Source organism: Miscanthus floridulus, chromosome 11 (genome assembly GCF_019320115.1).
Source record: "Miscanthus floridulus cultivar M001 chromosome 11, ASM1932011v1, whole genome shotgun sequence".
Taxonomy (NCBI): domain Eukaryota; kingdom Viridiplantae; phylum Streptophyta; class Magnoliopsida; order Poales; family Poaceae; genus Miscanthus; species Miscanthus floridulus.
In genome coordinates this window covers 97,508,617-97,533,383 of record NC_089590.1, presented here as the reverse complement: position 1 = coordinate 97,533,383, position 24,767 = coordinate 97,508,617, and the positions used below count along the sequence as shown (strand labels likewise).

Here is a 24,767-nt window from a genome sequence, read left to right as displayed (position 1 = left end):
CCCGCCCACCCGTGCTCCCCTCCATCCGTCCCTCGCCCCTCCATGACCTCCACGCACCCCTACGCTCCCTGCGACCCGGCTCCCACACCCCCCCGGAGACGAGGACGACGGCGGCGGCTCCGACGAGGTAGATCGCGGAGGGATCTGGATCTGAGCCCTGCTCCTCATCCTTCTCTGGATCTGAGCCCTCCTCCTCCTCTAGATCTGAGGGATGCGGTGGTGGCTAGGGTTCCGACGAGCTCTGGAGTCAGATCTCGCCGTGTTACAGTGGTTTTTTTTATGTTGCAACAGATGATTTCGAATGTTGCAATGGGATTTTTTGGATCATTGTAACAAATGTTTTTGCGATGTTGTAGTACTACTGCTTGAGATGTTGCAGTATATTTTTTCAAATGTTGCAGCATAATTTTTCGATGTTGCAGTATATGTTTTTTCAATGTTGCAATATATGTTTTTTAATGTTGCACTACACATTTTTTCGTTGTTGCAGTAGATATTTTTCGTTGTTGCAGTAGATTTTTTTCGATGTTGCGGTGCCTGTTTTTCAATGTTGTACTATATATTTTTTCGATGTTGTAGTACATATTTTTCGTTGCTGTAGTATATATTTTTCGATGTTTGCAGCGCATGTTTTTCATTGTTGCACTACATATTTTTTCGATGTTGCAGTTTTTACAACCCGATGCTGCACTACATAGTTTTTTCATATGTTTTTGCAACGTTGCAGTAGAAGTGTTTCATGATCTTTTGGGACAGTGGCGTGGTGGGGGAACGGGGTGCGTTGGGGAAGGGGGGACAGGAGCATGTTGGGAAGCGAAGCCGTCATCAGGGGCACGATGGGGTGGGGGTGCTCCTGCGGGGACGAGGCAAACAAACGGAGCTGGAGATGAGGATGGGGATGAGGTGCAGGGGCATGAGGTGCGGGCGTGCGTGGGGGCGTTTCGATGCAAGCGGGCTCGCATGCATGCGTGTGGAGAGCGAATTGGTTATGGACGGGCGCACATGCAGGGGCAGCAGCGCGAGCGTCCGGATGTTAGTGCCCGGATCGAACGTCCAGGCGCTAGCAGTTCTGTTTTTTCTTTTCGCGCAAGTTATACGCGACTTCTCATCAACAAAATAAAAGGGCTCCAAGTTAGATGCAAAAGGCCAATGATCATTGTCGTTTTTTTGTCAAACATGAATATGAAGTACTCCCCTCGATTCCAGAAATATATTTTACTATAGTTTTATCATAAATCAAACTTCTCTAACATAGTTGGAATAAAAACACTATGAAAACAAGTTTATGAAGAATTTAACAAAAACAATTATAGATATTGGTGCATTTTCTATAAACTTGATTGAAATTAGAGAAATTTGACTTAAACAAAGCAACCAAACAAAAAAATGTGCTCCAATCATCCAAGCTAGATTTGAAGGGTAAAAAAATCAAGGTTTATAGACGAGTCATGCTTTTTAAGTCGAGTAGTTGTTTCTTTAAAAGGATAGTAGCTATTATAACATAAGAATGATAAAACTACAACTTTTTGGGTACATATTACGAACTTTAACCATTTTGAAAATATATGCCACAAAACTACCGCTTCTCCCAAATATTCAGGTATTTGATCTTGAAGAGTTATAATTTTTCATGGACAAAACATAGTTTTGTAATAGTTTTGCTTCAATGGTTGTTTTTTCAAACTACTTCATGAGAAAAGATATACGGATTCATTGTGTAATGGTGTAAGGTTGCTTTTATATATGTTGTGTGTGTATAATAACTTCCTAATATGTGAGGAGGAACAAAGAATACAGTTTGTGTGTGTATTGGTTAGGTAGATTATTTTGCTGGTCATGGGCTTAAATTTGTGTTTTTTCTGCAGTGTTATGGATTAAGCCCGATAGGCTTGGATTATTGCATTCACTTTTCTCGTCTACATTACATGTTTTTCCCCTCTCAATGTTGTATTTGATCTTTAGAATCGCGTCCAAATTTGAGAGATTACATAGGGACTGAACACTTTTTGTGCAAGTTCTACACGGCTTCAACAAAATGTAAATGTGCTCTAAGTGAGATGTAAAATGGAAAAATTCAAAGTTGGAATATGGAGTACAACATCATTCAAATGCTAGAACCATATCTTCTAACATGATAGCAGAACTTATGTTAAATCATTTTCTAAGGGAGTTACTATATTGATTTTTTAGGTTTCAATTTTAACTAGTACAATTAAAAGGATAAGTGGTTTTCTAAAGTACTCTTTTCTTTCTAAATTTTGCTATGGATAAAAATTATTTATTTAGTAAAAGACATGTATTAGGACGTACTCCTCCCGTTCCAAATTATATTTCGTTTGACTTTTTTGACTTCAAATTTAACCATTCGTCTTATTCAAAAAATTTATGCAAACATAGTCAAATTTAAATCATTCTTGAAGAACTTTTGTTAATAAAGTAAGCCACAACAAGAGAAATGATATTTTGCACAATTTTTTTAATAAGACGAGTGGTCAAACTTAGAATAAAAAAGGTCAAACGAACTATGATTTGAAACGAATTTAGTACCATATATCTAGATGTATAGTAATAAAATAGTAAAAAATATAAAAGTCTAAATGACTTATAATTTAGAATTGAAAGAGTATAATACTCTCTGCGAATGAAAACATGCATACATGCATGATTGGTGATGCACATATATGTACGCTTGAGCTTGTGCGTATAGAACAGCTCGTACTCCTAATATAGGAGGGAAAGTATTCATTTTTCGCGCAAAAGAAAAGAATACAACGCTGTTTTCTACTCTGCGTGTCTAATACGGTTTTGCTGTTCGCGCCGCAACGCTCAGCTCGACGCGTGCGACACTAGCCTCTTGTGCTCAAGCCGCTCGGCGTCACCGAGCTCCACCTCGCCGGCCCCGCCGTTCCCGTGCGCCACGCTCACACCGCCGCCGCCGAACAGCGACTCGATCTCCTCCAGCGTCTTGCCGCTCGTCTCGGGCACGCACAGGTGCACGAACGCCACGGACAGCGCCGAGACGGCCGCGAACGCGGCGAACGCGCCCGCGACGGTCACGGCGCGGCAGATGGAGAGGAACGACATGGCCACGGCACCGCTGGCCATCCGGTTGAGCGCGAAGCCGGCCGCCACGGCCTGCGCGCGTAAGCCGCAGCGGGTAGATCTCCGAGCTCAGCACCATGTTGATGGGCCCCATCCCCAACGAGAAGAACGCCACGAAGCCGCACACCGTGAGGATGGCGAGCCCGACGGCGACGCCGCCAGGCAGCGTGCTGCTCTTCAGCAGCGACAGCGACGCGGCCAGCAAGGCGAGGCACGCCGTCATGCCGGCCGTGCTGAAGTACAGCAGCGGCTTCCGGCCAACGCGGTCGACGAGGACGATGGCGATCACGATGAACACCGTCTTGACCACGCCCACCGCGACGGTGGGGCCCAGGAGCTGACTCTCCGTCGTGATGCCGGAGTCGCGGAATATGGTCGGGCTGTAGTACACCAGCGCGTCGATGCCGGTGGCCTGCTGGAAGAACTGGACGCCCAGCCCGGTGACCAGCATCCGGCGGGTCACCGGCGACGGCCTCAGCAGCTCCCGCCACGCTTCCTTGCCGTTGCCGCCGGAGGCGGTGGCGGTGGCGCGCGCGGCCTCCTCGATCTCGGCGAGCCTCTCCTCCGCCGCTTCCTCGCTGTCCGAGACCTTGACGAGCACCGCGCGCGCGTCGCCGGCCTGTCCCTTCATGACCAGCCACCGCGGCGACTCCGGGATGACAAGCAGCACGAACGCGATGGAGATGGACGGGAGGATGCCGGCGGCGAGCATGACGCGCCAGTTGATGTTGTCGGGCAGGCCCGCGAATGCGAGGTTGGAGACGTACCCGATGAGGATGCCGAAGCTGATGAAGATCTCCGGGAGGGACCCCAGGGAGCCCCGCAGCGTCTCCGGGGAGATCTCCGAGATGTACACGGGCGCCACCATGATTCCGATCCCGATCCCGATGCCGGCCAGCAGCCGCCCCGCCATGAGCAGACCAAAGGACGGCGCGAGCGCCATGATCGCCGCGCCTCCCTGGAACACGGCAGCGGCGAGGCCGATGGTCCATTTGCGGCCGATGGCGTCCGAGGTCCGGCCGGCAGCAAGGCTGCCGAGGAGGGAGATGAAACTGAGGCATCCGACGAGCACGAGCACTTCTTGCTGCACCTCCGTGATGTGGAGATCCCTCTGGATGAAGATGATGCAGCCGCTCATCGCACCCACATCTGGACACACCAACACATAATCACATGAAGAGAACACTGTCAGTGAAAGATCACAAAGGAAAAAAAAATTGGTGCAGATCCATTTCCAGATACATTTTGCAGTTAATTTCAGCAGTTTCAGTATGAGGAAGAGCATCCTAGTCCTAGTACATGAGACAACAAATGAGTTTGCAGAACAGTTTGACATCATCCCATTATATATGGACATATGATAGACTTCAAAACATTTCTGCTGGACTATTTGCAGAACAGTTTCGGTGTGCACAAGATTGGCATTAACAGATTGATTACCAAAAACATTTTATATGATTCTTTTATTTATCTAAGATAGCATGCTTTCGTAGATAACTTGGCTTGCGATTAGAGGGCTGTGTTGACTTCTCGTTACTGCAAAACAGGAGCTCCGTGTTACTAGTGTAGTGTGATAATCGCAAGCCAAGTTGTCGGTTGTTTAGCTTTAAATAAACCACCAAAGAAAGGGAAAGCTACAGCCATTTCTAGCCGAACAAGTAAGACCAAATCTGCATCAAGAACGAAACGCCATTCTAGTGGAGCTCTTCTCACCGTAGCCGAGCAGGATGTGGTTGAGGGACGCGAAGACGGAGCAGGCAAAGACGTATCTCCGGCAGCTTCCGGCGCCGCCGCGAACACGGACGCCACCGCCGTCCTCCGGCTCCTGCGGGAGCACGTCGTCCACGCGCGCGTACCGGTTCTTCCTCCCCAAGAACCCCGGCAAGCTGCCGCCGCCGCCGGCCGCCACCTCGGCCCCCATCGCCTCTACCTTGCTCAGCCCCTCCCCTCCCCTTCCGAGAAGCCCGGCAGGCACCCGGCTGGGGAACGGGGAGAGGTGCAGTGGATCTGAGGAAGGAAGCTAGCAGGCAAGCCGCAAGCGTGGAAAAAGAGTCGGAGGAGGAAAGAAGGCGGGATTTGTTTAAGACGTCGGGCGTTTTATATGTTTCGGTGCTTTTCAGCTCAGGACGACGGTGTACCTGTTCTGCTGCTCATGCGCTCAAGTCTCTCAAAGGAGTGAGGGATTTGCACTCGTTTTAAAAAATTCAAAATCAAGTGGAAGCTTTCCCTACTGTCTCGGAGTTTCCTTTCAGCTCGTATGCAGTTGCACAGTCAGTGACATGTAATAATCGTGTAACTGGCTGACCTTAAAAAGGAGGAGAAAAATGCAATCTTTGCGATTACAAAAGTGTGCCAATACAAAAAGTCAGAGGTGAACTTGTTGTGTACTACTCCTTGACACCATTCGGCTGTTGTGACAGAGAAAAAAAAAGGATCGTCCACTTTCATTGACACCATTCGGTGGGGTTGCTTGTACAGTTGTACCACAGATATGAAGCAGGTGCAGAGCTGAGCTCAGCGATCAGAGCCATTGCACTTACAGCACCAGTGAGAACATCTCAGGGCAGCCTCAACGGAGGTATACGACACTAGTGGTCTCACCAAAAAAGCAAAGCACAAGCGTGAAATTTTTGTATTTTGGTCTCTTTTGAAAATAATTTTTAGAAAATTACCTACGCCAAAACATTTTATGAAAATAGACCATTTTTAGGCGTCTTAGCACTCAACGTCGAGGTATTGCCACGTCACGGACGACCGGGGTCGTCGTCGACACGGTGGCGCGTGGGTCCGAGATGTCGGCGTCGTGTCAGCCGACGCCAAGTGCCCAACCTCGGCGCGGCTGGACTGCGCGCCGAGCTACTGGACCCACCCGGAGCGCGGCCCAGGCGGCCCAACAAAGCACGGTGGCCCAGAAGCTCGGCGTTGGGTCACTTAACGCCGAGCCTCCAGACCTCGGCGTGGCCCGACTCAACGCCGAGGTCTGGTCCCTTTAGGCCAAGGCCCCCTTCTTCTTCTTCCCTCCCCTCCTCCATTCCCCCACGCCTCCCAAATTCTGAAGACCGCTGGCTCCCAAATCCCCCACGGCCCCCATGAAACTCGAACCCCCAAATACGACTCTAGGTGCCTGGATCTTGTCTCCCGAAGCTTTCTCGAGGTAATGGTCCCTCCCCTCTTCTATTCTATCCGCGTAGATGTGCTTACATTGTCCCTAATCATGTGGAATCATGGTTGTATGCTGTTTTGGTATATTTGTGTTTGCATTTGCAAAATGTATGGCTTAGGATGACTGAGTGCATTGTTGTTTAACTGTTTTATGTGATGAACATGTTAGGTTAGTTTAGTTTCTAGTTATTTTGGTCATTAGGGTTCTTTGTTTATTGTAGGTGTCATTAGGGTTAGTTATTTATTGGTCATTAGGGTTACTATGTATTTTATTTATTTGTTGGTCATTACATTTCAATTTGTTATGACCAAGGCGTTTTGCCAAGGTACTCCTCTTTCCCCTCTTTCAATTCATCCATTTAGATTCGTTTGTTTTTGAACTTGGCATTATAGGTTTGGTTCATGTTCATGTCATTCGTGCAATGTATGGTGGTTCAAATGATTGAATGACCCAAATGTATGGTTGTTGCTGTTGTTGTTGTTGTATATGTTATGGTTTATAACCATTGAGTTAAATTTTGTGTTTGTTGGGATTCAAATTTGTTTAGGGTTTGTAATGAAAAGCTTATTTGGGAGGTATGGTGATTTAGTGTTAGTACCTTTACATTCGTTGCAAGGTACTTTGGATTGATTTTTTTCTACGTAATGTTAGGATGCCAAGGCGTGGTAAAGCTCGTATTCCAAGATAATCCTAATGTTTATTCATTATCTGTGCAACAAATAGAAAACCCTAGATTTAGGTTTGGTTCTTCGTTAATATGACTAAATTCTTTTAATTGTAGCTATGGTCGCCAGAGGGCAAATCCCTACGACCTAAAGCCTCTCCCTGAAGGTGTTCCTCGACCAATGTGCTTTTGTGGTGATCCTTGCAAGGTAGACATCTCTGAAGATGAGGAAACATATAGACAGAGGTACTGGATGTGTCCCAATTATGCATGGGAACCTACAAAGCAACAGCGCCGTGCATCATTTGTGAGGAATTTTTATTGTGTTAATTAATTTTCTTGTGATATTAAGTATTGCTTATTTATTTGTTTTGTAACAATTTATTTTTCTTGCAGACCGTTCCACCACTGTGTGACTTTGAGCAGTGGATTGACACTGAGATCAAGGAGTCGGACAAGCAGCGTCTAGAAGGCCTGAAGGAGTGGGATGCGGAGGTTAAGGAGAGGTTTGAGCAGAGACGCAGACTGGAGGCTAAGGAAGAGGAGGAAAGGAGGCGTGTTGCTGCGTACAGGGCGAAGAGGGAGAAGAAGCTTGAGCGTGTGCGCCGAGCGAAGGCAGCGATGGAGGAGAATCTCGATGCCGAGAGGAAGGGAAAGTGGCCTCGTTGCACTCAGTAGGTATTTGGTTCATTCACGAGCGATGTCGTGTAGCCCTGGACTTTTTTTACTATGTTGTAATGCACTCTGCTTTTATTTCAGATGAACTTATTCCCTGGACTTTTTTTATTATGTTGTAATGCACTATAATTTTATTTTAGATGGTCTTATGCCCTGTACTTCGTTAACTATCCTAAGACTGTAGTGGTACTGTTTGTATCACTAAAAAGACTACTTGTGTTGTTGCAGTCACTGAAAGGGCTACAAGTACTATTGCAGTCACTGAAAGGGCTACAAGTCTATTTGAAAACTCACTGAAAAGTCTAGATTCGTTTACTGTTGTATCCATATACGCAATGAATTAATATCAGAGTGATGTACTGCATTTAGATGAAGTGACAAAACACAGGTGTAGCCTTTTCAGATGAAATGACCAGTCATGGTTGTAGGCTTTTCAGATGAAGCATCTAGCCTTTGTAGATTCAATAAATGAGTACGCACACATGTTTTTTGTCAAGTAGCATTCATGGTGAACCTGCCTTCATCTCTATATATAGTGCTCCATGTCTTGCTCCACATCCACACAACTTGTTTTCTGGTTTAGTTTTAGCAAATGTCGAGCGGAGGTTCCTCGAGTGGAAAGGGTTTCGGCGGAGGGAGAGGAAAGGGGGTGAGGAAGGGACCTCCGATTGTGTGGGAGGGTTCTCTGGGTCCTGATTCTTTTGAAGAACCAATAGAGGAATTTCCTTTGGAGAGGAAGAGTGACTTCACCCGTGAGAGACCTCTTAGATCATACAAGAAGCGCATTGAAGATTGGCCAAAATGCCGCCACGGTTTGGATTGTGTTGTGCAGATGTACAAAGACTGTGACGGTGGAGGCCATCGTTTCTTCAGATGCCCGCGAGGATTTGTATTGCCTTTGAACTCTCTCCTTTTTTAGATTTGCATTTGGTTTCTAGTAGTACTTATTGGTATATGGGTTTTCAGGATTCAAGCTGTCCAGATAACTATGGCTTCACTAGATGGGTCGACCCTCCTCCTATCTATCCCCATCAACAGTACATCACATATCTACAGGGACGCATCTTTGACCTAGAGTATGGCCCTGGAAGTGGTAACAGGGACAAGTCGGACGACGACAACAGCAATGATGCAGAGGAGGCACTATGCAATAATCCGTACTGCGAGTGCCCGTACCATAAGAAGGACGGGCCTCCTTCTCCACCGCCACCACCACCGCCTCCGTCAACTAGAGGATACTATGGGGAAGGCGCAACTCAGTTCAATATGTGGGAGCATTATTAGGACCAACCTTTGTTAGTCAATCCGAATGTGGAATGCTTGTATAAGTTGTTCTTTTCAATCTTGTAAGGCATGCTAGGTTTAGTTTGCAACATGCCATTGTTAGTTTTCATGTGAGTGTGTACCCTTTGCAATGTCTGTATCACTTGTTTCTTTCAATCCCCTAAGGCATGCTAGGTTTAGTTTGCGACATGCCATTGTTAGTTTTGATGTGAGTGTAATCGTTGTGCATTCGCTATTTCATAAATTGCAGTTTACCTACCTCTAAGTTTCATGTATTATGGTTGATTCCCAAACTGAAAAAAAGATTTGAGTCTCTCTAAAAATAGGGGATTGAAATCGAACCAACATTCGGTTTTTCCTGCAGGAACAAACATACAAACATAAATATAGCATGTCTACTCTTATTAGTATAACTCGTGTTAGTCGAAGAGGAATCATTGAGAAAGATTTTTCATTTGAATCATGCAAATAGGATTGCAACGTATACCAAAGGGCTGAGGCTCGGCGTTGAGTCTGCCCACGCCGACCCTAGGGTTTGGCTCGGCCATTTACGAGTTGGGCTGAGGCTTGGCGTCGAGTCTGCCCACGCCAACCCTAGGGTTTGGCAACGGCCGTGGCCAGGTTTGGGCCGAACCTCAGCGCTTAGTCGTCCCACGCCGAGGTTAATGGCTCGGCGTCAATTTACTGCACGTCGAGCTTGGGCACCTCGGTGCTTCGATGCAAGGGTTTCTAGTATGTACCAGGGGTCGGCGTCAAATGACTAAACGCCGAGCTTGGGCACCTTGGCGCTTCGATGCAAGGGTTTCCAGTATGTACCAGGGGTTGGCGTGAAATGACTAAACGCCGAGCTCCTGGGTTCACCAAAATATATCATCTCTTCTTTGATGCTTCACTATTGCCCACTACTCTAATCAGCCGACGATGACCTTGTGCCAACAACGGACCTGAGCTCGCTAGCTCCCCGACTCTCCTAAGCTGCTTCGTTCCCTTTGCGTGCTTGCCATGTCACCGTGAATCCAACAGAGGTTGATCGTAACATGGAGGATGGGGATGATGACACCCCTTCTTCCTTGTGAGTTGCGACGGAGGCCCTCTCTTAATAGCTGGAAACATGAAACATGGCGACGTTCCACACATTCACATAACACATGACCACACCGACATACACATTCATTCAACATCCGTACATACATAAGGTCCAACACATTCAACATCCAACATAGTCCAACACATTCAACATCCAACATAGTCCATACATATGCTTCATCAATCAACAGACATAGTCCAAACATAGTACAAGGTCCAATGCATACATAGTCCATGCACAAAATATAGCATATGAAGTCTTTGGATCTTTTATCGCTCCTTGTACCTTAATGTGGACGGCGAGCGTAACATTTTCCCCTCCCAAATGGATAGGTACCTGGAGTGTACCTGTCCACTGGTCTGAGCGTCCTCTGTGGACGTCCAGAACCGGAGGGGCCTTGAGTTCCTTGGGGTGCAACTCCAAGCTGGGACATGCCAATCTCATCATACTCATGATCATAGTACTCTCCCTGTCCTTCATCATCTTCATCATCATAATGACCATGTCCTTGACCACCCTCTGCACTAGTTGCTGCACCATGTGAAGAAGAAGTCCTGCCACCATGTGCACCATGTGAAGATGAAGTCCCTCCAACATGTGCAGTAGAAGGTCCAGCACCAAGCTGTTGTGGGACTGCCACATCCGAGGAACGTCTACATCCAAGGCGTGCAGCTACCTTTCGAAGGCGATGCATGGCACGCTGCATTTTGAAAGCACTATTAGTAAGTAGAGTTGGTCGCAAAACTATATAAAGATGTAACATCAACTGAATGAGAGGAGACTACCTGAATGTGCTGTCGTAACATGGAGGCCTCATCAGGATCGCCCACAGGAATCATCAATGCCCTTCCTTGCTCGGCCACTATCCTCATTGTCTCCATTCTCTATGCAACAAAAACAAGAATTTAAGTTTCCATCACAGTAAAGACCTCAGAGATGGAAATAGTCATATCATTTACAGCTCTAGCTAACGCAGGGGCGATCTCAACTTGCTTGCCTTCTCGGGTAGCTTGGTCATATGGGTTGTTGCCCTCATCCTCGCTCGCAATGTCAGCAATGTCTTGCTCCATCCAAGCGGGCCTCAATTGAAGCCTTGTTCGTTGACCAAACCAAACAAGGTAATCATCGAATGCCTTGTCACGATGGACGGTGTGGATGCCCATGTTGTTCTGCTCCATCAACATCCACTCATCAATGTAGCACTGGTGCTCCAGCTGCCAGTTAGTGATCTTCTTATTTTTTTGTTTGTTGAACCTGTAAATTTTACACCAAATCGGCAATATGAAGGCCTACTCAATGATTCATTCATGTGAAACGAACAAAATATTGCATGTTACGTACTTGTGGAGCTGCCAACCGGTGGAGAAATCATCAGGCGGAGAAGGTTGCAGCCTACCAAACTACCGTGCTACACGGTGAGGGAGATGGTACTCCACTGCATAGAAACAAATAAGGGGGGTCCTCATCGTCCAGACGTCCTCGTCTGCCATGCACAAGGCGCTCAAGTTGAGATCCGTGACTTGCCTCCGCCGATATGGGCGCCATTGAACCTGTACACAATGTCGTCATCAACTAGTCGACGCTCAATTTGTGCACATATCCTCGATTAGGCCAAAAGGGTAGGAAACTTACATGCTATGGCAAAAGGGTGTCCAGCTCGTTGGTGAAGCTGATGTACACGTGGCGTGACACGTGGTATGTTCTGTGGGCTCGCTCGTAGAGGTGTGCCACGGTAGGGGCGACAACTGCGTCTCCTTGAGGAAACCAAGGTTGTGGGGGATCAAGCTGATGCGGTCTCCCAACTGGAAGCCTCTCCCACATCCAAATCTGCAAAAAAAGAGTAGAAACATGAATGCTAATCACTTTTGTTAAGAAAAAATATTGAATTGTAGTGGAAACTTGTACAACTTTGCTTTATTACCTGCAACAGTGTGATGCACCCTGACATTGTAGCGTGCGCGCCTCTAGGACGGCGGTAAGCCTCGCAAAGCTAACGGTACAGGAAGGCAAGTATAGCCGAGCCCCAACTCCTATTGCCGGCATCCTCCTAGTTCAAAAGGCACGGGATGTATATCCAGGACGCCGTGTCTCTAGTGCCATCAGGGAAGAGACCCGTACCAAACATGTGGAGGACGTAGGCCCGACAGTAGTATGTCATGGTCTCGGCGTCTACGTTGGGTGGGCACTCCCGAAACTACTGACGAAGCCACCTCAGGGACACCCCACTGCTGTGCCGTTTCTTGCCAGCCTCAACTGCCGCTAGGGGCCGTCCCAAGAAGTGCTCAACCCGCTGCTGCCATCCTTCGGACTCCGTGTCTCCTGTCACTGGGAATCCTCAGATTTTGACTCCAAGGATCATGGCAACGTCCTCGAGAGTGACCGTCATCTTCCCGCATGGTAGGTGAAAGCTGTGTGTCTCCGGACGCCACCGATCTATCAATGCCATCAGCGCCGCTGAGTTGAAAGGTGGCGTACCTCGATGACAAACACGAGCAACGGTAGCAAGGTTCGCCAGCTTCAGGAGGGGCGTGTACCTCTCGTCGTAGACCATGGTCGTAGAGGCCTCATGTGTCATTGGCCTCAACACATTCAAAACCTGCAAAAAAAGATAAGCATGAAAAAGTATTAGTTCATGTCACTTTATAAAGAGCATGGACTATAGAGCAAAACATGAACAATGCAATGTTTCATACGAATTGTTGAATATACCTCTCCGTTCTCGATCCTCCGAGCCCGGTGGTGCTCATCGAACCTTGGATCAAGAAGGGGGAACCTATCCATCCTGCAACATAAGCAATGCCAAAGTATTAGTATAAGTTAAAGCATGTGTATGTGGTACGAAGTAACATAAAAATAAAAAAAACAAAAGTAAACCAATGTACTATTACACAAAGCAATTCTAGTAGCTAGCTTGGTGGATACCTGTTGTCTAAGTAGTTCAGGACATTTTCTCTTATTGTGGCCCGGCTTATGGCAACCAGAGCAACGGCTCTTTTGGGTGTCCTCTACAAAATGTCTCCCAACCTTACTCATGGTTGATCTACCTTTCGTGGCTCGGTCCATGTCCATCCTAAACCGCTTCCGCCGCCTAGGTCCTCTACTCTTCTAGAGTAAACCAAGATCAGCCACATACTTGGGGCCATCATAAGTAGGCCATTGACTCTCGTCAAGAAATGGCTCGAACTGAGGATTCCATGTGCTCATTAGGTTCCTCAAAGAGAACTCCGCGGCCATACGGGGAGGGACCTCAGCATCAACACGTCTAAGGCGACATGCTGTAATCATGTGGGAGCAAGGCCTATGGTATATGATCGGTTTTCCACACGTACACTTGTTCTCATTGATCACTACTTTATGTTTTCGAGCACCCCGGTCTTCACCACCAATGTTAGTTCCACCACCCTCTACAATCTCATATCCATGGTTAATCGGATCGAAACATGAACCCTTCTGTCGTTTAGACTTTTTCTTTAAGAAAGCTAGTTCCTGAGATGCTAAAAGTGGCCAAGCTTTGCCTGCTGTCCATAGAGACCTCGCATGCTTCTTCCTTGAAACGAACCAAGAATTCAACTTGTAGAAGGTGAATGAGGCAATAGCAGTCACAGGCAGACCACGACAACCTCTTAGAAGGCTGTTGAACATCTCTACCATGTTACTAGTCATGAAGCCCCATCTCCAACCACCCGTGCCATATGCAAGTGACCACTTATCCTTCGACGCCATCAACTCGCTCAAGAATTGCCTGCCATCAACATTTATGGCTAACTTCAGGGCATCTAACTTGTCTTTGAATAATTGAGCCTCTTGCTGCCTGCAAACCTCCTCAAATAATTTAAAGTTGTCCTTTGTGTGATCACGCCTTATAAGATTCTGAGCAAGGTGTCTGGTGCACCACCGGTGATGTATTTGGCCGTAACCAGGAATCTCTTGTTCTACGGCATTCAGAATGCCAGCATGCCTATCGGATATCACACAAACATCACGTCCCAGACCAATTACCACTTGTCTTACTAGCCTGAGAAACCAACACCAACTATCTGTGTCCTCCTTCCGAACAATCGCAAAGGCCAATGGCACAAGCTGGTCCTCTGCATCTGTCCCAATACAAATAAGCATTGTGCCTTTAAATTTCCCTGTAAGAAAGGTCCCGTCAATTGAGACGACGGGCCTGCAATGCTTGAATGCTTCGATGCTCTGCCCGAACGCCCAAAACGCCCTTCCAAATATCTGGCTACCATTCCTTGTTTCACCCTCCTTAGGTAAATACTCGAAGTGCATCCCAGGATTTACAACCCTCATTGCGTTCAACATTACAGGGAGGCGCTCATAAGCTTCTTCCCAATTTCCAAATATTATTTCCAGTGCACGCTGCTTTGCCCTCCATGCTTTCCCATACTTGACATAGTAATTGTACCGTTGGAAGATGATCTCAACCAACGCAGACACCGTAATGGTTGGCATATGCTTCACCACGGGGCATAATTGCCTTGCAATGAACCTAGAATTGAGCTGCAGATGGTTCTCTTCTGCCTCAGCAGTGGCACAAACATGTGGTTGCTTCACTGAGGTAATCTTCCATTTGCCTGCCTTCGTCTTCCTAGCACATACTCTCCAACCACACTGTTGTTCTTCACAAGCAACAGTATACCTCTTCTCCTTGAATGAATTGATGACCCTAAAAGGTCGGTTGTGTACAATGGAGTACTCTTGCAACCATGATTTCAACTTATCCATGGTACCAAACAATATGCCCTTCCGTATGATGAGGCAACCGCTAACATCAGGCACAGTTGTATCACTTGGCCCACCATCAGCTACTGCCCTATGACCATGGCTAAGGTCCTCGAAATCACAAACTACTGGATCTCTCCAAGGCAAGACCCTAGACAATATCTCTATTTCTCTAAAATTCAGACGACCAACAGGGCGATCGTCATCAGAGTCTTCGGCTATCTCCTCTACGAAGGATTCATCATCTCCAGCTATCTTCATGTCAAAACGGTTCGTAGCCCTAGCATCACCAAAGTCTTCTTCACCACTAAGATCATCTTCGTCGCTAAGCTCATCCTCAATAGAAAAGTCTCCGCTAGCGTCGTCCAAACCTTCTTCTGCATCAACAATTACATAATCATCATCCTCTTCATCACTATCATGATTGCCCTCACCATCGGCAACCGGATTCTCTTCCTCATCTCCACCGTAGCCTAGTTGTGTGACAAATATTTCTTCTTCAGGTAAAGGACCATAACCTATGTGAGCGGGGGAAGATGACCATGCTTCGAAGTTATCATTTCCTAAGCCGGACTCCTTACTTACTACTAAATCCAAAGATCGCACTTGTGAGGCCAATACAACTGCCTTGTAATCATTCCATTCAGTCTCGCTTGTAATTTTGAGCAGTCGCTTGATCCAAGGCTGTTGCTTTTTCGTCGGTGTCCGTGCCCTTCTTCTCTCTCCTCTTTATATGTCATCTTTTACTCTATCACAGAGCTAGTAGTTTCATGCTTTATGTCAGCCAAGTTATAACATCGGTAGGAGAATATGACACTGTAAGCTATTAGTAAGGTGAGTTGGTTATTTTTGTCAGGTAAGTCAGTTAGAGGCTACAAGACACGTATGAGCGTTGGGATGGCCTTAGGGTACGCCCAACGCTAGCTAACAGCTCCGTATGCCCCAGCTGAATTTGGTCGATCCACGCATGCAAGCAAATACCAGGGAGGTGCATCCCCATCGCGGGAAGGGAGATGAATGCTTTATTGTTAGAAGCTTTTGACATTGCATGCAGCAGCCTTTCCTGCTTTCACTGCTCCCGAAGCAGCTACTTTCCCTCCCCAACGTGTTTTCACCGGTGGCTTCTCCTTTTTGTCAGTTGAGACTACTGAGACTATGAGCAATTGTGAGACCACTACTCTTGGTGATATGGAGCCAGGACGTCTACATAGCCCTTGTTTAGTTCGCAAAATTTGAAATTTAAGGTTATTGTAGCACCTTCGTTTTTATTTGGCAAATAGTATCCAAACATTGACTAATTAGGCTTAAAACGTTCGTCTCGCAATTTCCCACCAAACTGTGCAATTAGTTTTTCTTTTCGTCTACATTTAATGCTCCATGCACGGGCCGCAAACATTCGATGTGACAGGTACTATAGCAACTTTTTGGATTTTGGGGTCCAACTAAACAAGGGCATAGATGATGGGGCAGTATGCCACCATGTTGCATTGGGGAAGCCCTAAGGCCTTCCCCAACGCTGCTTTTTTTATTAGTAGTCTTAAGTGTCATATTGGATCGAATAAAAAAAATAGGTGCTCTACACTTGTCATAGTGGCTTGTAAAAACTACATATGCTTGGGAAGAGAGAAGGTGGTCCATGCTCTACACTGCATTGGGCTGTATCTTTGCCATTACCTTCCCTAAATTCGGCTTGGAATCAGGCATACACCTTTTCTTGCCAATTTCTTTATGTACTCTATTGTATGTATTTGAGCAGATAACGCCGCTGAACACCTTGTACTGCGGTCAAATTCTCTAAAACATAGGTACCCTATACAAAATTGAGAATTAAATTATTGTGAAGAAAAACAAACTTATTACTCCATCTAAAATCACGATCTTGCGAGGAAACACCAAATGAACATAAGTGTCTGTGAGTCTATATATGATTAATGAACCTTCAGACAAGGGGTAGAAAAACAAACCAACTGATAGCATTTCTTGTTAACATTTCGTAAGATTTTATCTTTAGAACTAAATGAATAGCAAGGAGTTTGATACTACATTATGTATTTATACTCCACTGAAGCTCATGTGTTCCCATAGGAGCAATAGATTTTTTATCATCTTTTTTTTGTGCAGAGAGAAGAAATAGAACACAACCATATACCTGAATGATAGAACCGTTGAATTCCTTCTTGCGTTTAACATGGGTAAATGATACAATGAAGCAATAAGTGTTTTTATTGAACAATTGTTCACCACATATATTCTTTTAAAGTTAAAATATACCTTTGGTCACCAGCAAGGCTACATTGTAGTACATTTTTTTCAGAAGGAACATACGTTGAAAATATACACGTGGTTATTGCGTCATTATGGAGTGATTAACACAAATGTGATGAAAGATACAGCAATACAGCAAACTGTCAATGCCAACAACGTCGGAGCCAATTTTGTGACACCAACCATTGGCAGATAAGCAACAGAACTTCCACGTAAAACAGCGTAACGGGGAAAAACTTCAGAGTAAATCACAACCATTTTAGATTCTTTTACTGAGGTGGGTTTCTTCTAGTGTTTTAGCATTCAAAATTTAGTATAAATTTTTCCTACTAAATGTCTCCTAATGAGATTCTTATATGTTATGACTAGTAGTAGTGTTTTATTACTATTTAAAACACTAGGAGAAATCTACCATTTTAATAGTAAATCTTTGAAATCCCAAGTTGTAAGTCAAGAAATACAGCCCATCATTTTGTTCCAGAGTCCCTGTGAGCTCTATCATCGCCAGCATCATTCTTTCTTTGTGTTTGTTACAGATCCTTCATGTTTCAAAAAAAAAACGTATAGATCCTTCAGCTTTGCCAGGTTGAATGATTCTGGTGCCCTACCAAAAATGGGCTGGGGCCCACCCTCAGTTCTGCCACGGACCCCGAGGCTGCGAGATTGCCAGATTGGGGGAAAAAAGGCACGCGAGATTGGAGTCACGTGCCGGGATGAGCTCTCTAACCTCGCGCTTTTTTTTTCGTGTCTCTCTGCCATGTGGGCTTTGTGACAGTTTTTCAGCGCGCGATAATTTTTTCGCTCGCGCCAGTGCGCCGCGCCGCTAAAAAGCTTTCCCGTTGGTGCACAGGATTCCCGGTCACCCCCACTACCGTGACCGGTTGTTCTGACTCCGTCAGGCATGGCTGAGCCGCAGACCGACGGGAGAAAAATGCATCCGGTAGGCCTACCGTTTTTTTAGCTTTTTTTTTTTAAATTCACAAATATAAACTTAGAGGTATGCTTTTTAAAATCTCGACTCTTGTAACGGCAAAATGTCTGACTTTGTGTTTGATAGCGCTTTTGCAGAATTACATTCAGTTCGAAACGTGTATCATGTCATCAGTGAGGCAATTAAATTTCTCACACGCTGGCCCTCTCTTGCGGCTACTGGACCTGTCAAACAGGTGATGTCAGTCACCGCGTTCAGCTGGTATAGTTCCAGCTTGTTTCAGCTTATTCTCTCTCACAGAATACTATTTAATTATCTAAAAAAATCCAAAAAAACACTGTTCAGGTGACCCTCCGAACGAGCTTCGCAGGCAGGTGGGCCAGTCAAATTATACTCGCTGAGAAAAGAGGAGTAATTAATCGATCAAACAAGTGAAAGAATTCTTAACTCTTGTTATTGCTGAGGCCATTCCAATGCATGTTAGTGTCACTACAAAGGATCAAGGCAAAATTTTGTTGTGTATCAGTGTCTGTAAGTGTGCAGCTGCAGTGCTACTCGTCACTTGTGCACCAGCTGCTCCACATCGCCGAGCTCCAGCTCCCGCCGGTCCTCGCCGCCGCTACCGCCACCGAACAGAGATTCGATCTGCTCCAGTGTCTTGCCGCTGGTCTCTGGCACGAACTTGTGCACAAAGAGCACCGAGAGGGCAGAAATGGCCGCGAACGCGGCGAATGCGCCCGAGACGGAGATGGCGCGGCAGATAGAGAGGAATGACATGGCCACCGCGCCGCTGGTCACCCTGTTGGCCACGGCCCCCAGCGCCGCGGCCTGCGAGCGCAGTCGCAGCGGGAAGATCTCGGAGCTCACCACCCAGCAGATGGGCCCTATCCCCACCGAGAAAAAGGCCACGTCGCCGCACACCGTCAAGATGGCGACACCAACACCGGCGCCGCGGGACACCGACCCACGAGCCTGCAGGAAGAGCGCGGCGGACAGCGCCGCCAGGCAGGCGGTCATGCCGACCGTGCTGACGTACAGCAGTGGCTTCCGGCCGACACGGTCGATTAGCACGATGGCCAGCGCGATGAACGCCGTCTTGAAGAACCCGACGGCGACCGTGGCGGCGAGGAGCTGGCGCTCGGTGGTGATCCCGGCGTCCCGGAAGATGGTCGGGCTGTAGTACACCAGCGCGTCGATGCCCGTGATCTGCTGGAAGCACTGGATGCCTACTCCGGTGACGAGCATCCGGGCGATCACCGGGGATGGCCTCGACAGCTCCTGCCACACCGTCTTGTTCCTGTCGCCGTAATTGCCATTGCCGGCGGCGCCCGTGGCGGCGGCCGCAGCAGCAGCCTCGATCTCGGCGAGCCTCTCCTTAGCCTCGTCCTCGGTGTCGGTGACCCTGAGGAGCACGGCGCGCGCCTCGTCGGCCCTGCCCTGCATGACCAGCCACCGCGGCGACTCCGGGATCACGAGCAGCGCGAAGGCGATGGACACGGACGGCAGGATGCCAACGGCGAGCATGACACGCCAGTTGATGTGGTCGGGGAGCCCTGAGAAGGCGTAGTTGGAGATGTACCCGAGGAGGATGCCGAGGTTGATGAAGATCTCCGGGAAGGATGTGAACGAGCCCCTGGACCCCGCGGGGGATATTTCAGCGATGTACACCGGCGCGATCATGACGCCGAACCCGATGCCGATGCCGGCAAGCAGGCGGCCCACCATGAGGACCCGGAACGACGGGGCCAGCGTCATGACGGCCGCGCCGGCCTGGAAGACGACGGCGGCGAGGCCGATGGTCCACTTCCGGCCCATGGCGTCCGATGTCCTCCCGCCAGCGAGGCTGCCGAGGAGGGAGATGAAGCTAAGGCAGCCCACCAGGACCTCCTGCTGCACCTCGTTGATGTGAAGATCCCTCTGAATGAACAGAATGCAACCGCTCATCACACCAACATCTGACATTTGGATGTGAATTATGAAACTTCGTTAGCAAACTAACCACTAACAATGACAGTTTATAAGAAGCAGCAGCCATTGTCTAGGGTGCAAAATGTCAACGCGATTCAGCGCTAACCATCTCCAAATCCTACGCACAGTCGGTCGCCAAGAAACTCTAGGAAAAGCTCAATTAAGGTCGAAATTTTTGTCCTCTACTACTTTCAATCCAAGAACTGGCTGCAGAAGTCGTCCAAGTCGAGAAGAAGAAACTTACCGTAGCCGAGCAGCACGGAGTTGAGGGAGGCGAAGACGGAGCAGGCGAAGACGTATCTCCTGCTGCTCTGGCGCTCACGGACAAGGACGCCGCCGTCCTCGCCTTCCTGCTCAGGAGGGAGCACGTCGTCCATGCGCACGTACTTGTTCTTCCTGCCCAAGAAGTCCGGCAGGGTCGGCAGGCCACTGGCGCCGCCGCCGCCGTTGGACGACGACAGCTCGGCGCTCGGAAGCATCATGCTCTGCTCCGCCTTCCCGAGCTTTCTTCCCAGTTCTCAAATCGCAAGAGGTAATTTCGATGCCTCTTGGATGGTGCTAGTAGTGGACTAGGCAATGGTGGATCTGACGACGAAGCAGGAAGACGAAGGAAGAAGATTTTAATAGGTTCATCGTGTACTTTTCGCGACGCGCGATTTGGTCGTCGTTCAACTCATCGCGTTGGGGTACGCGTTTTAAAACGGGGTGTCTTTCATATAAGCCCCTTCATTCGCAGTGATTTTTGAACCAATACTTCCAGCGGAGCAGTATGTGATTTTCAAATGGAACCTATTTTGGACTCTCGCAGTGGCAACTAATCCATTCGTTCCAAAAAAAACATACCATTCTTGGTTTTTAAAAACAGTTTTAAATTTGATCAAATCTATACACAAAAATCACTAATTATAATACCGAATAAACCTTATATTAGATTAATCATGTAATATATTTTCATAGTATACTTATTTAGAGTCACAAATGTTAATATATTTTAAGTTTGACAAGATCCAAACCCAGAATTGCATCTTTTGGGACAGAAGCAGTAGTACAACAGGATTAGTTAGCAGGTCAGTTCGTCAATCAAGGACGTCAAATACGAACCAGAAATCGTTTGACCACACACCCATAAGCTAAGCCGGTGAGCATACTCCAATACTGATTGACTGTATTTCAATCATTCAGTACCAAAACTTACAAATATACTGTAGTACATAATTGGGAATAAGAAGACCTACAATCACCCTATGAGCACTGCCTATTGAGGATGTACAACTAAAAACCATTGACACATTAGCGGCTTGCTCTGATATGACGTCACCTCACATGTTAAATTTTCTGTATCATATTGATGTATGTGTAGCTCGAGAACATGACAAACAATCTCCTAAACCTGCAAAGACACATAGAATGTGTTGATTATCTTCAATTCAGAAAAGAGATTCCCTATATTCGAGAAAAAAAAAGCATTCCCTAACTACTAAGTTAAACATGGCCCCTATTGTTTCCTGATACAGGAAAGGTGTAGAGAGATGCCGTCAGGGACAATATATTGGCGGCAATCAGCAAGTCAGTGACTCATTATATGTTGGCCATGATATATTGCGAGGAACTACATAAATATGATGCAATCAGAAACTTCGTTATGAACTTATAGAGGCTAAAAGTGGATTGATCTCCAGCGCTCTATTCAAGTTGGCAGAAACAATGCTTTCTCCATGAAAATGCAAATATGATACTCTTAGACTTACCAAACCCACTGACTTCTGTGTGCAGCCATTGCTTCATAGCTTCTGGATGGGCTACTGTTAACTAGAGTATAGATTGACTGCTTTGACCTTGTGAAGGAGATGAACGAAGAGAGCCAAATGTCAACCGGACCACTGTACTTGCGAAGAATATTCAGGCTTGCCTGCATTTAGAAATAATCCAACATCGATCATCTTTCCTCCACACTAATGTGTTCTTCCAGCAAGAAGAAAAAACATGGTACAATCAAGACCCCCCCAAAAAAAGGTAAAGTAAAGATAAGGTGACCATGAAGTTTAGCAATACAGAAATGATGTTCATTCATAAAATAGCAAAATCTCTGAAAAATATATATTATAAAAAAAAACTAAGTCATCTACCAAAAGGAGTTGGCAATGTAGGCTGTAGCATTATAGTTTATGCATTTCCGATTCCAAGAACAATTAAGAGTTCCGTAGCTTCAGCTAAACATAGCACTGACAAAGTCAACAAAGTAACACACATATTCTCTTCCTCGTAAAGTGAAAATCGGTTTGAGAAGTAAATCCAAATAATAAGGCTGTCGAAGGATTTAAGGGAAGAAACTTACTAGTTCCCAAGCTTCCACATTCCCCTGCCTGTTCGCACGGAGAAACTTGCTGTTCATATAGAAATAAAGTTTTTTAGACTCTGAGTGATAAAAATACAAAACTATCTCATAAATGTGATATGCATATGTGTAGTACAAAAAATGAACAAGTAAATGAAATGAGAAGAAGCTGTGCACAGCCAAAGAACAACAGTCCTGATGCCCAACATACCAGAATCCCAATGTTAACAAACAATTTCAGTGATTCATGCATGTGGCTAATCATGCAGTGTTATACCAGATAACTGAACTAACCATATGCCGTGATGAACATCTTTGTGGTTTGGATGGCCTGATACTCCATATGAATCAAATGTCACGATCTAAAATGACATCAAATATTGCATCAGTAAGCAGCGGCCGTCAAAGGAAGAAAAAAACTAGAATTTTTTTTAGGTATGTAGTAAATGAAGGTAAAGGCATAAAGCAACTGAATATGGTATAGAGTACTAAGTGACTATAATTTGTTAAGATCATCAGATTGCAAGGATTCATTCTCAGGATTTTTAAGCACAGTTCGCAAACTGTAGTCACAAGTGTCTTTTCTTAAGAAAAGAAGTGATAATGTTAGAACAAGCATAACCCCAATATATGTCATTTACTAAATTATTCAGGAGAAGTAAACAAAAAAGGAGAACTGATGACTTGGTGAGAATTCCTTTGTAAACGTGTCTTGTATAGTACACAAAATGCAGACCGGCACATTTGTGTACTTTAACTACTCATGTTACTTCAACACTATAACCTGGAGGATCGAAGAAACAAGCATCAATGGCTCGAGGTAACTTAATACGGGTGAGAGGAGAAGCGGATAGTATACTAAAATGCAATGTATTTTGAAGTTCATAAGGTCTCTGAGATGTAGCCACTACCGTGTCAATGGACCATAGTTGGACATGCTCCATGGCAAGTTCTGCTACTAGTCCATGGTCCCATTTCTCATGAAATCCATCCTATGAAATGTATAGGATCAAGATCACATGTTTTTCAAACAGTATGTAGAAGTATGCAAGTATGTACTCAAATAAAGTACCTGCAATTTCGGGTGGTCCAAAACTTTAACTTGTTCATGTGCAATCTGTAATGACATGAGCTGCTTCAGGAACTGTACAAAGGTTGCTCTTTGAGGGTAAAATGAACTAGTTAAGGATCCGAGTACCTTAAGGGTTTCACAGGCATGGTACAATTCTTCTTTACGAGTATTTCTGAGACCATCAGCATTACCTGTGGAAGGAGTAAGTTTGTTATGGGTGATTTATTGTTCACGTGTCAGGGAAAAAAATACTATTAAACTTATTGCTAAAAGCTTAGCTAGTACTTCAGATGTGCCGAGTACTATTTTTACTTGTTCTTAATTCACTAAAAATCATGCGTACACAGTGGCACTGCATGTTTAAGCACCGTGCTTGCATCAGAGATGAATATCTGAAGTGTGCTGTCAAGCATACAGTAAACCGACATCAGTGTTACCTATGACAGTTTTATGATGCATCCTAGCAGACATTACAATGGCCATTCCTGTTCTGTGCTGAGCTCAGATAAACAAATGTATAGGACAGCAGAAGAAATAAACATATAGCGTCAGTTGCTTGCCATCTAACCTCGAGACATGCACAGAATGTGAATACTGTGACCTTTTGACTTGAGGAAAAGAATAGTTGGAGCAAAGAACCTGTAGCAACACAAAAGAAAGCAATAAGAATCAAGCAACACATCAAACTAGAACTAAGCAGACGTTCCACAGACATGGCAATTGAGCATCCAAAACACAAGGAGAACTAACAACATACATGGACTCGTCGTCGGGGTGGGCGACGACGAGCAGCACGTTCCGGCTCCTCCTGTCGCCGCGGAGAGGGGGCATGAACTGCGGGCTCAGGGGCACACAGGACGGAGAGGAGTAGGAGAGGATCCGCCCCAGAGAGATCGCCCACAGGAGCACGGCTCCCGCCGCGAGGATCCAGATCCACGCCATGGAGAGGCAGCAGGCGCTGGAGGGTGGGAGGGAGGACGAGCGCCGACGAGATGAGACGAAGACGGGCCGCGTGCCCACACGGCGAGGAAGGGTTGCGCAGGAGGAAGGCGACGGCAGCGAGGCCCGATGCGGTGGAGAGGACAACGGCGAGCGCGCGGCAATGCCGGCCGACGGCGGCGGCGGAAATGGGGCCGTGCCTGGTTCGGCCTTGGGCCGTGGCCGATTAGGGCCTGTCTGGATTGGGGGAATTCCAAAGGAAGATCATGTAGGAATGAAACACAGCTAAGGAAGCTGAAGCGCGCGTTTGGAATTGATGTTCTTTTCTATGCGAAAAAATAATCCACTCCAACTCTGTGTTTTCTTTTCCTTCACGATTGCAAGAGTTGATGTGTGCTTAGGGTGTGTTTGGCAACTGCTCCCTCTGTCCCTTTATCAGTGTCGTTGTAGCTTTTGAGGAGGTGCAGCACAAAACCTGTGAATGTGGACAAAGGGATGGTCCAGATGCACAACAGAAGGTGTGAACGTGAACAGAGCTGAAGTGTGCC

General features: G+C 46.5%; 2 protein-coding genes and 1 pseudogene across 2 annotated transcripts; all 3 read right to left on the bottom strand.

Annotated features, from left to right (window-relative positions):
* Positions 1-2,788: 2,788 nt before the first annotated feature.
* Positions 2,789-5,078, bottom strand: LOC136494351 (probable polyol transporter 4; annotated as a pseudogene).
* A 13,254-nt stretch (positions 5,079-18,332) lies between these two features.
* Positions 18,333-20,505, bottom strand: LOC136494123 (probable polyol transporter 4). The gene is made up of 2 exons (XM_066490273.1): positions 20,118-20,505; positions 18,333-19,860 (listed from the first exon to the last, which is right to left on the bottom strand). The coding sequence occupies exons 1-2, from the start codon at positions 20,353-20,355 to the stop codon at positions 18,464-18,466; spliced, it is 1,635 nt and encodes a 544-aa protein (XP_066346370.1). The 5' UTR covers positions 20,356-20,505; the 3' UTR covers positions 18,333-18,463.
* A 466-nt stretch (positions 20,506-20,971) lies between these two features.
* LOC136494122 (uncharacterized) lies at positions 20,972-24,550 on the bottom strand. Its single transcript, XM_066490272.1, has 9 exons — positions 24,038-24,550; positions 23,849-23,919; positions 23,407-23,471; positions 23,281-23,325; positions 23,120-23,200; positions 22,503-22,570; positions 22,209-22,257; positions 21,622-21,782; positions 20,972-21,263 (listed from the first exon to the last, which is right to left on the bottom strand). The coding sequence occupies exons 1-9, from the start codon at positions 24,220-24,222 to the stop codon at positions 21,200-21,202; spliced, it is 789 nt and encodes a 262-aa protein (XP_066346369.1). The 5' UTR covers positions 24,223-24,550; the 3' UTR covers positions 20,972-21,199.
* Positions 24,551-24,767: the final 217 nt, after the last annotated feature.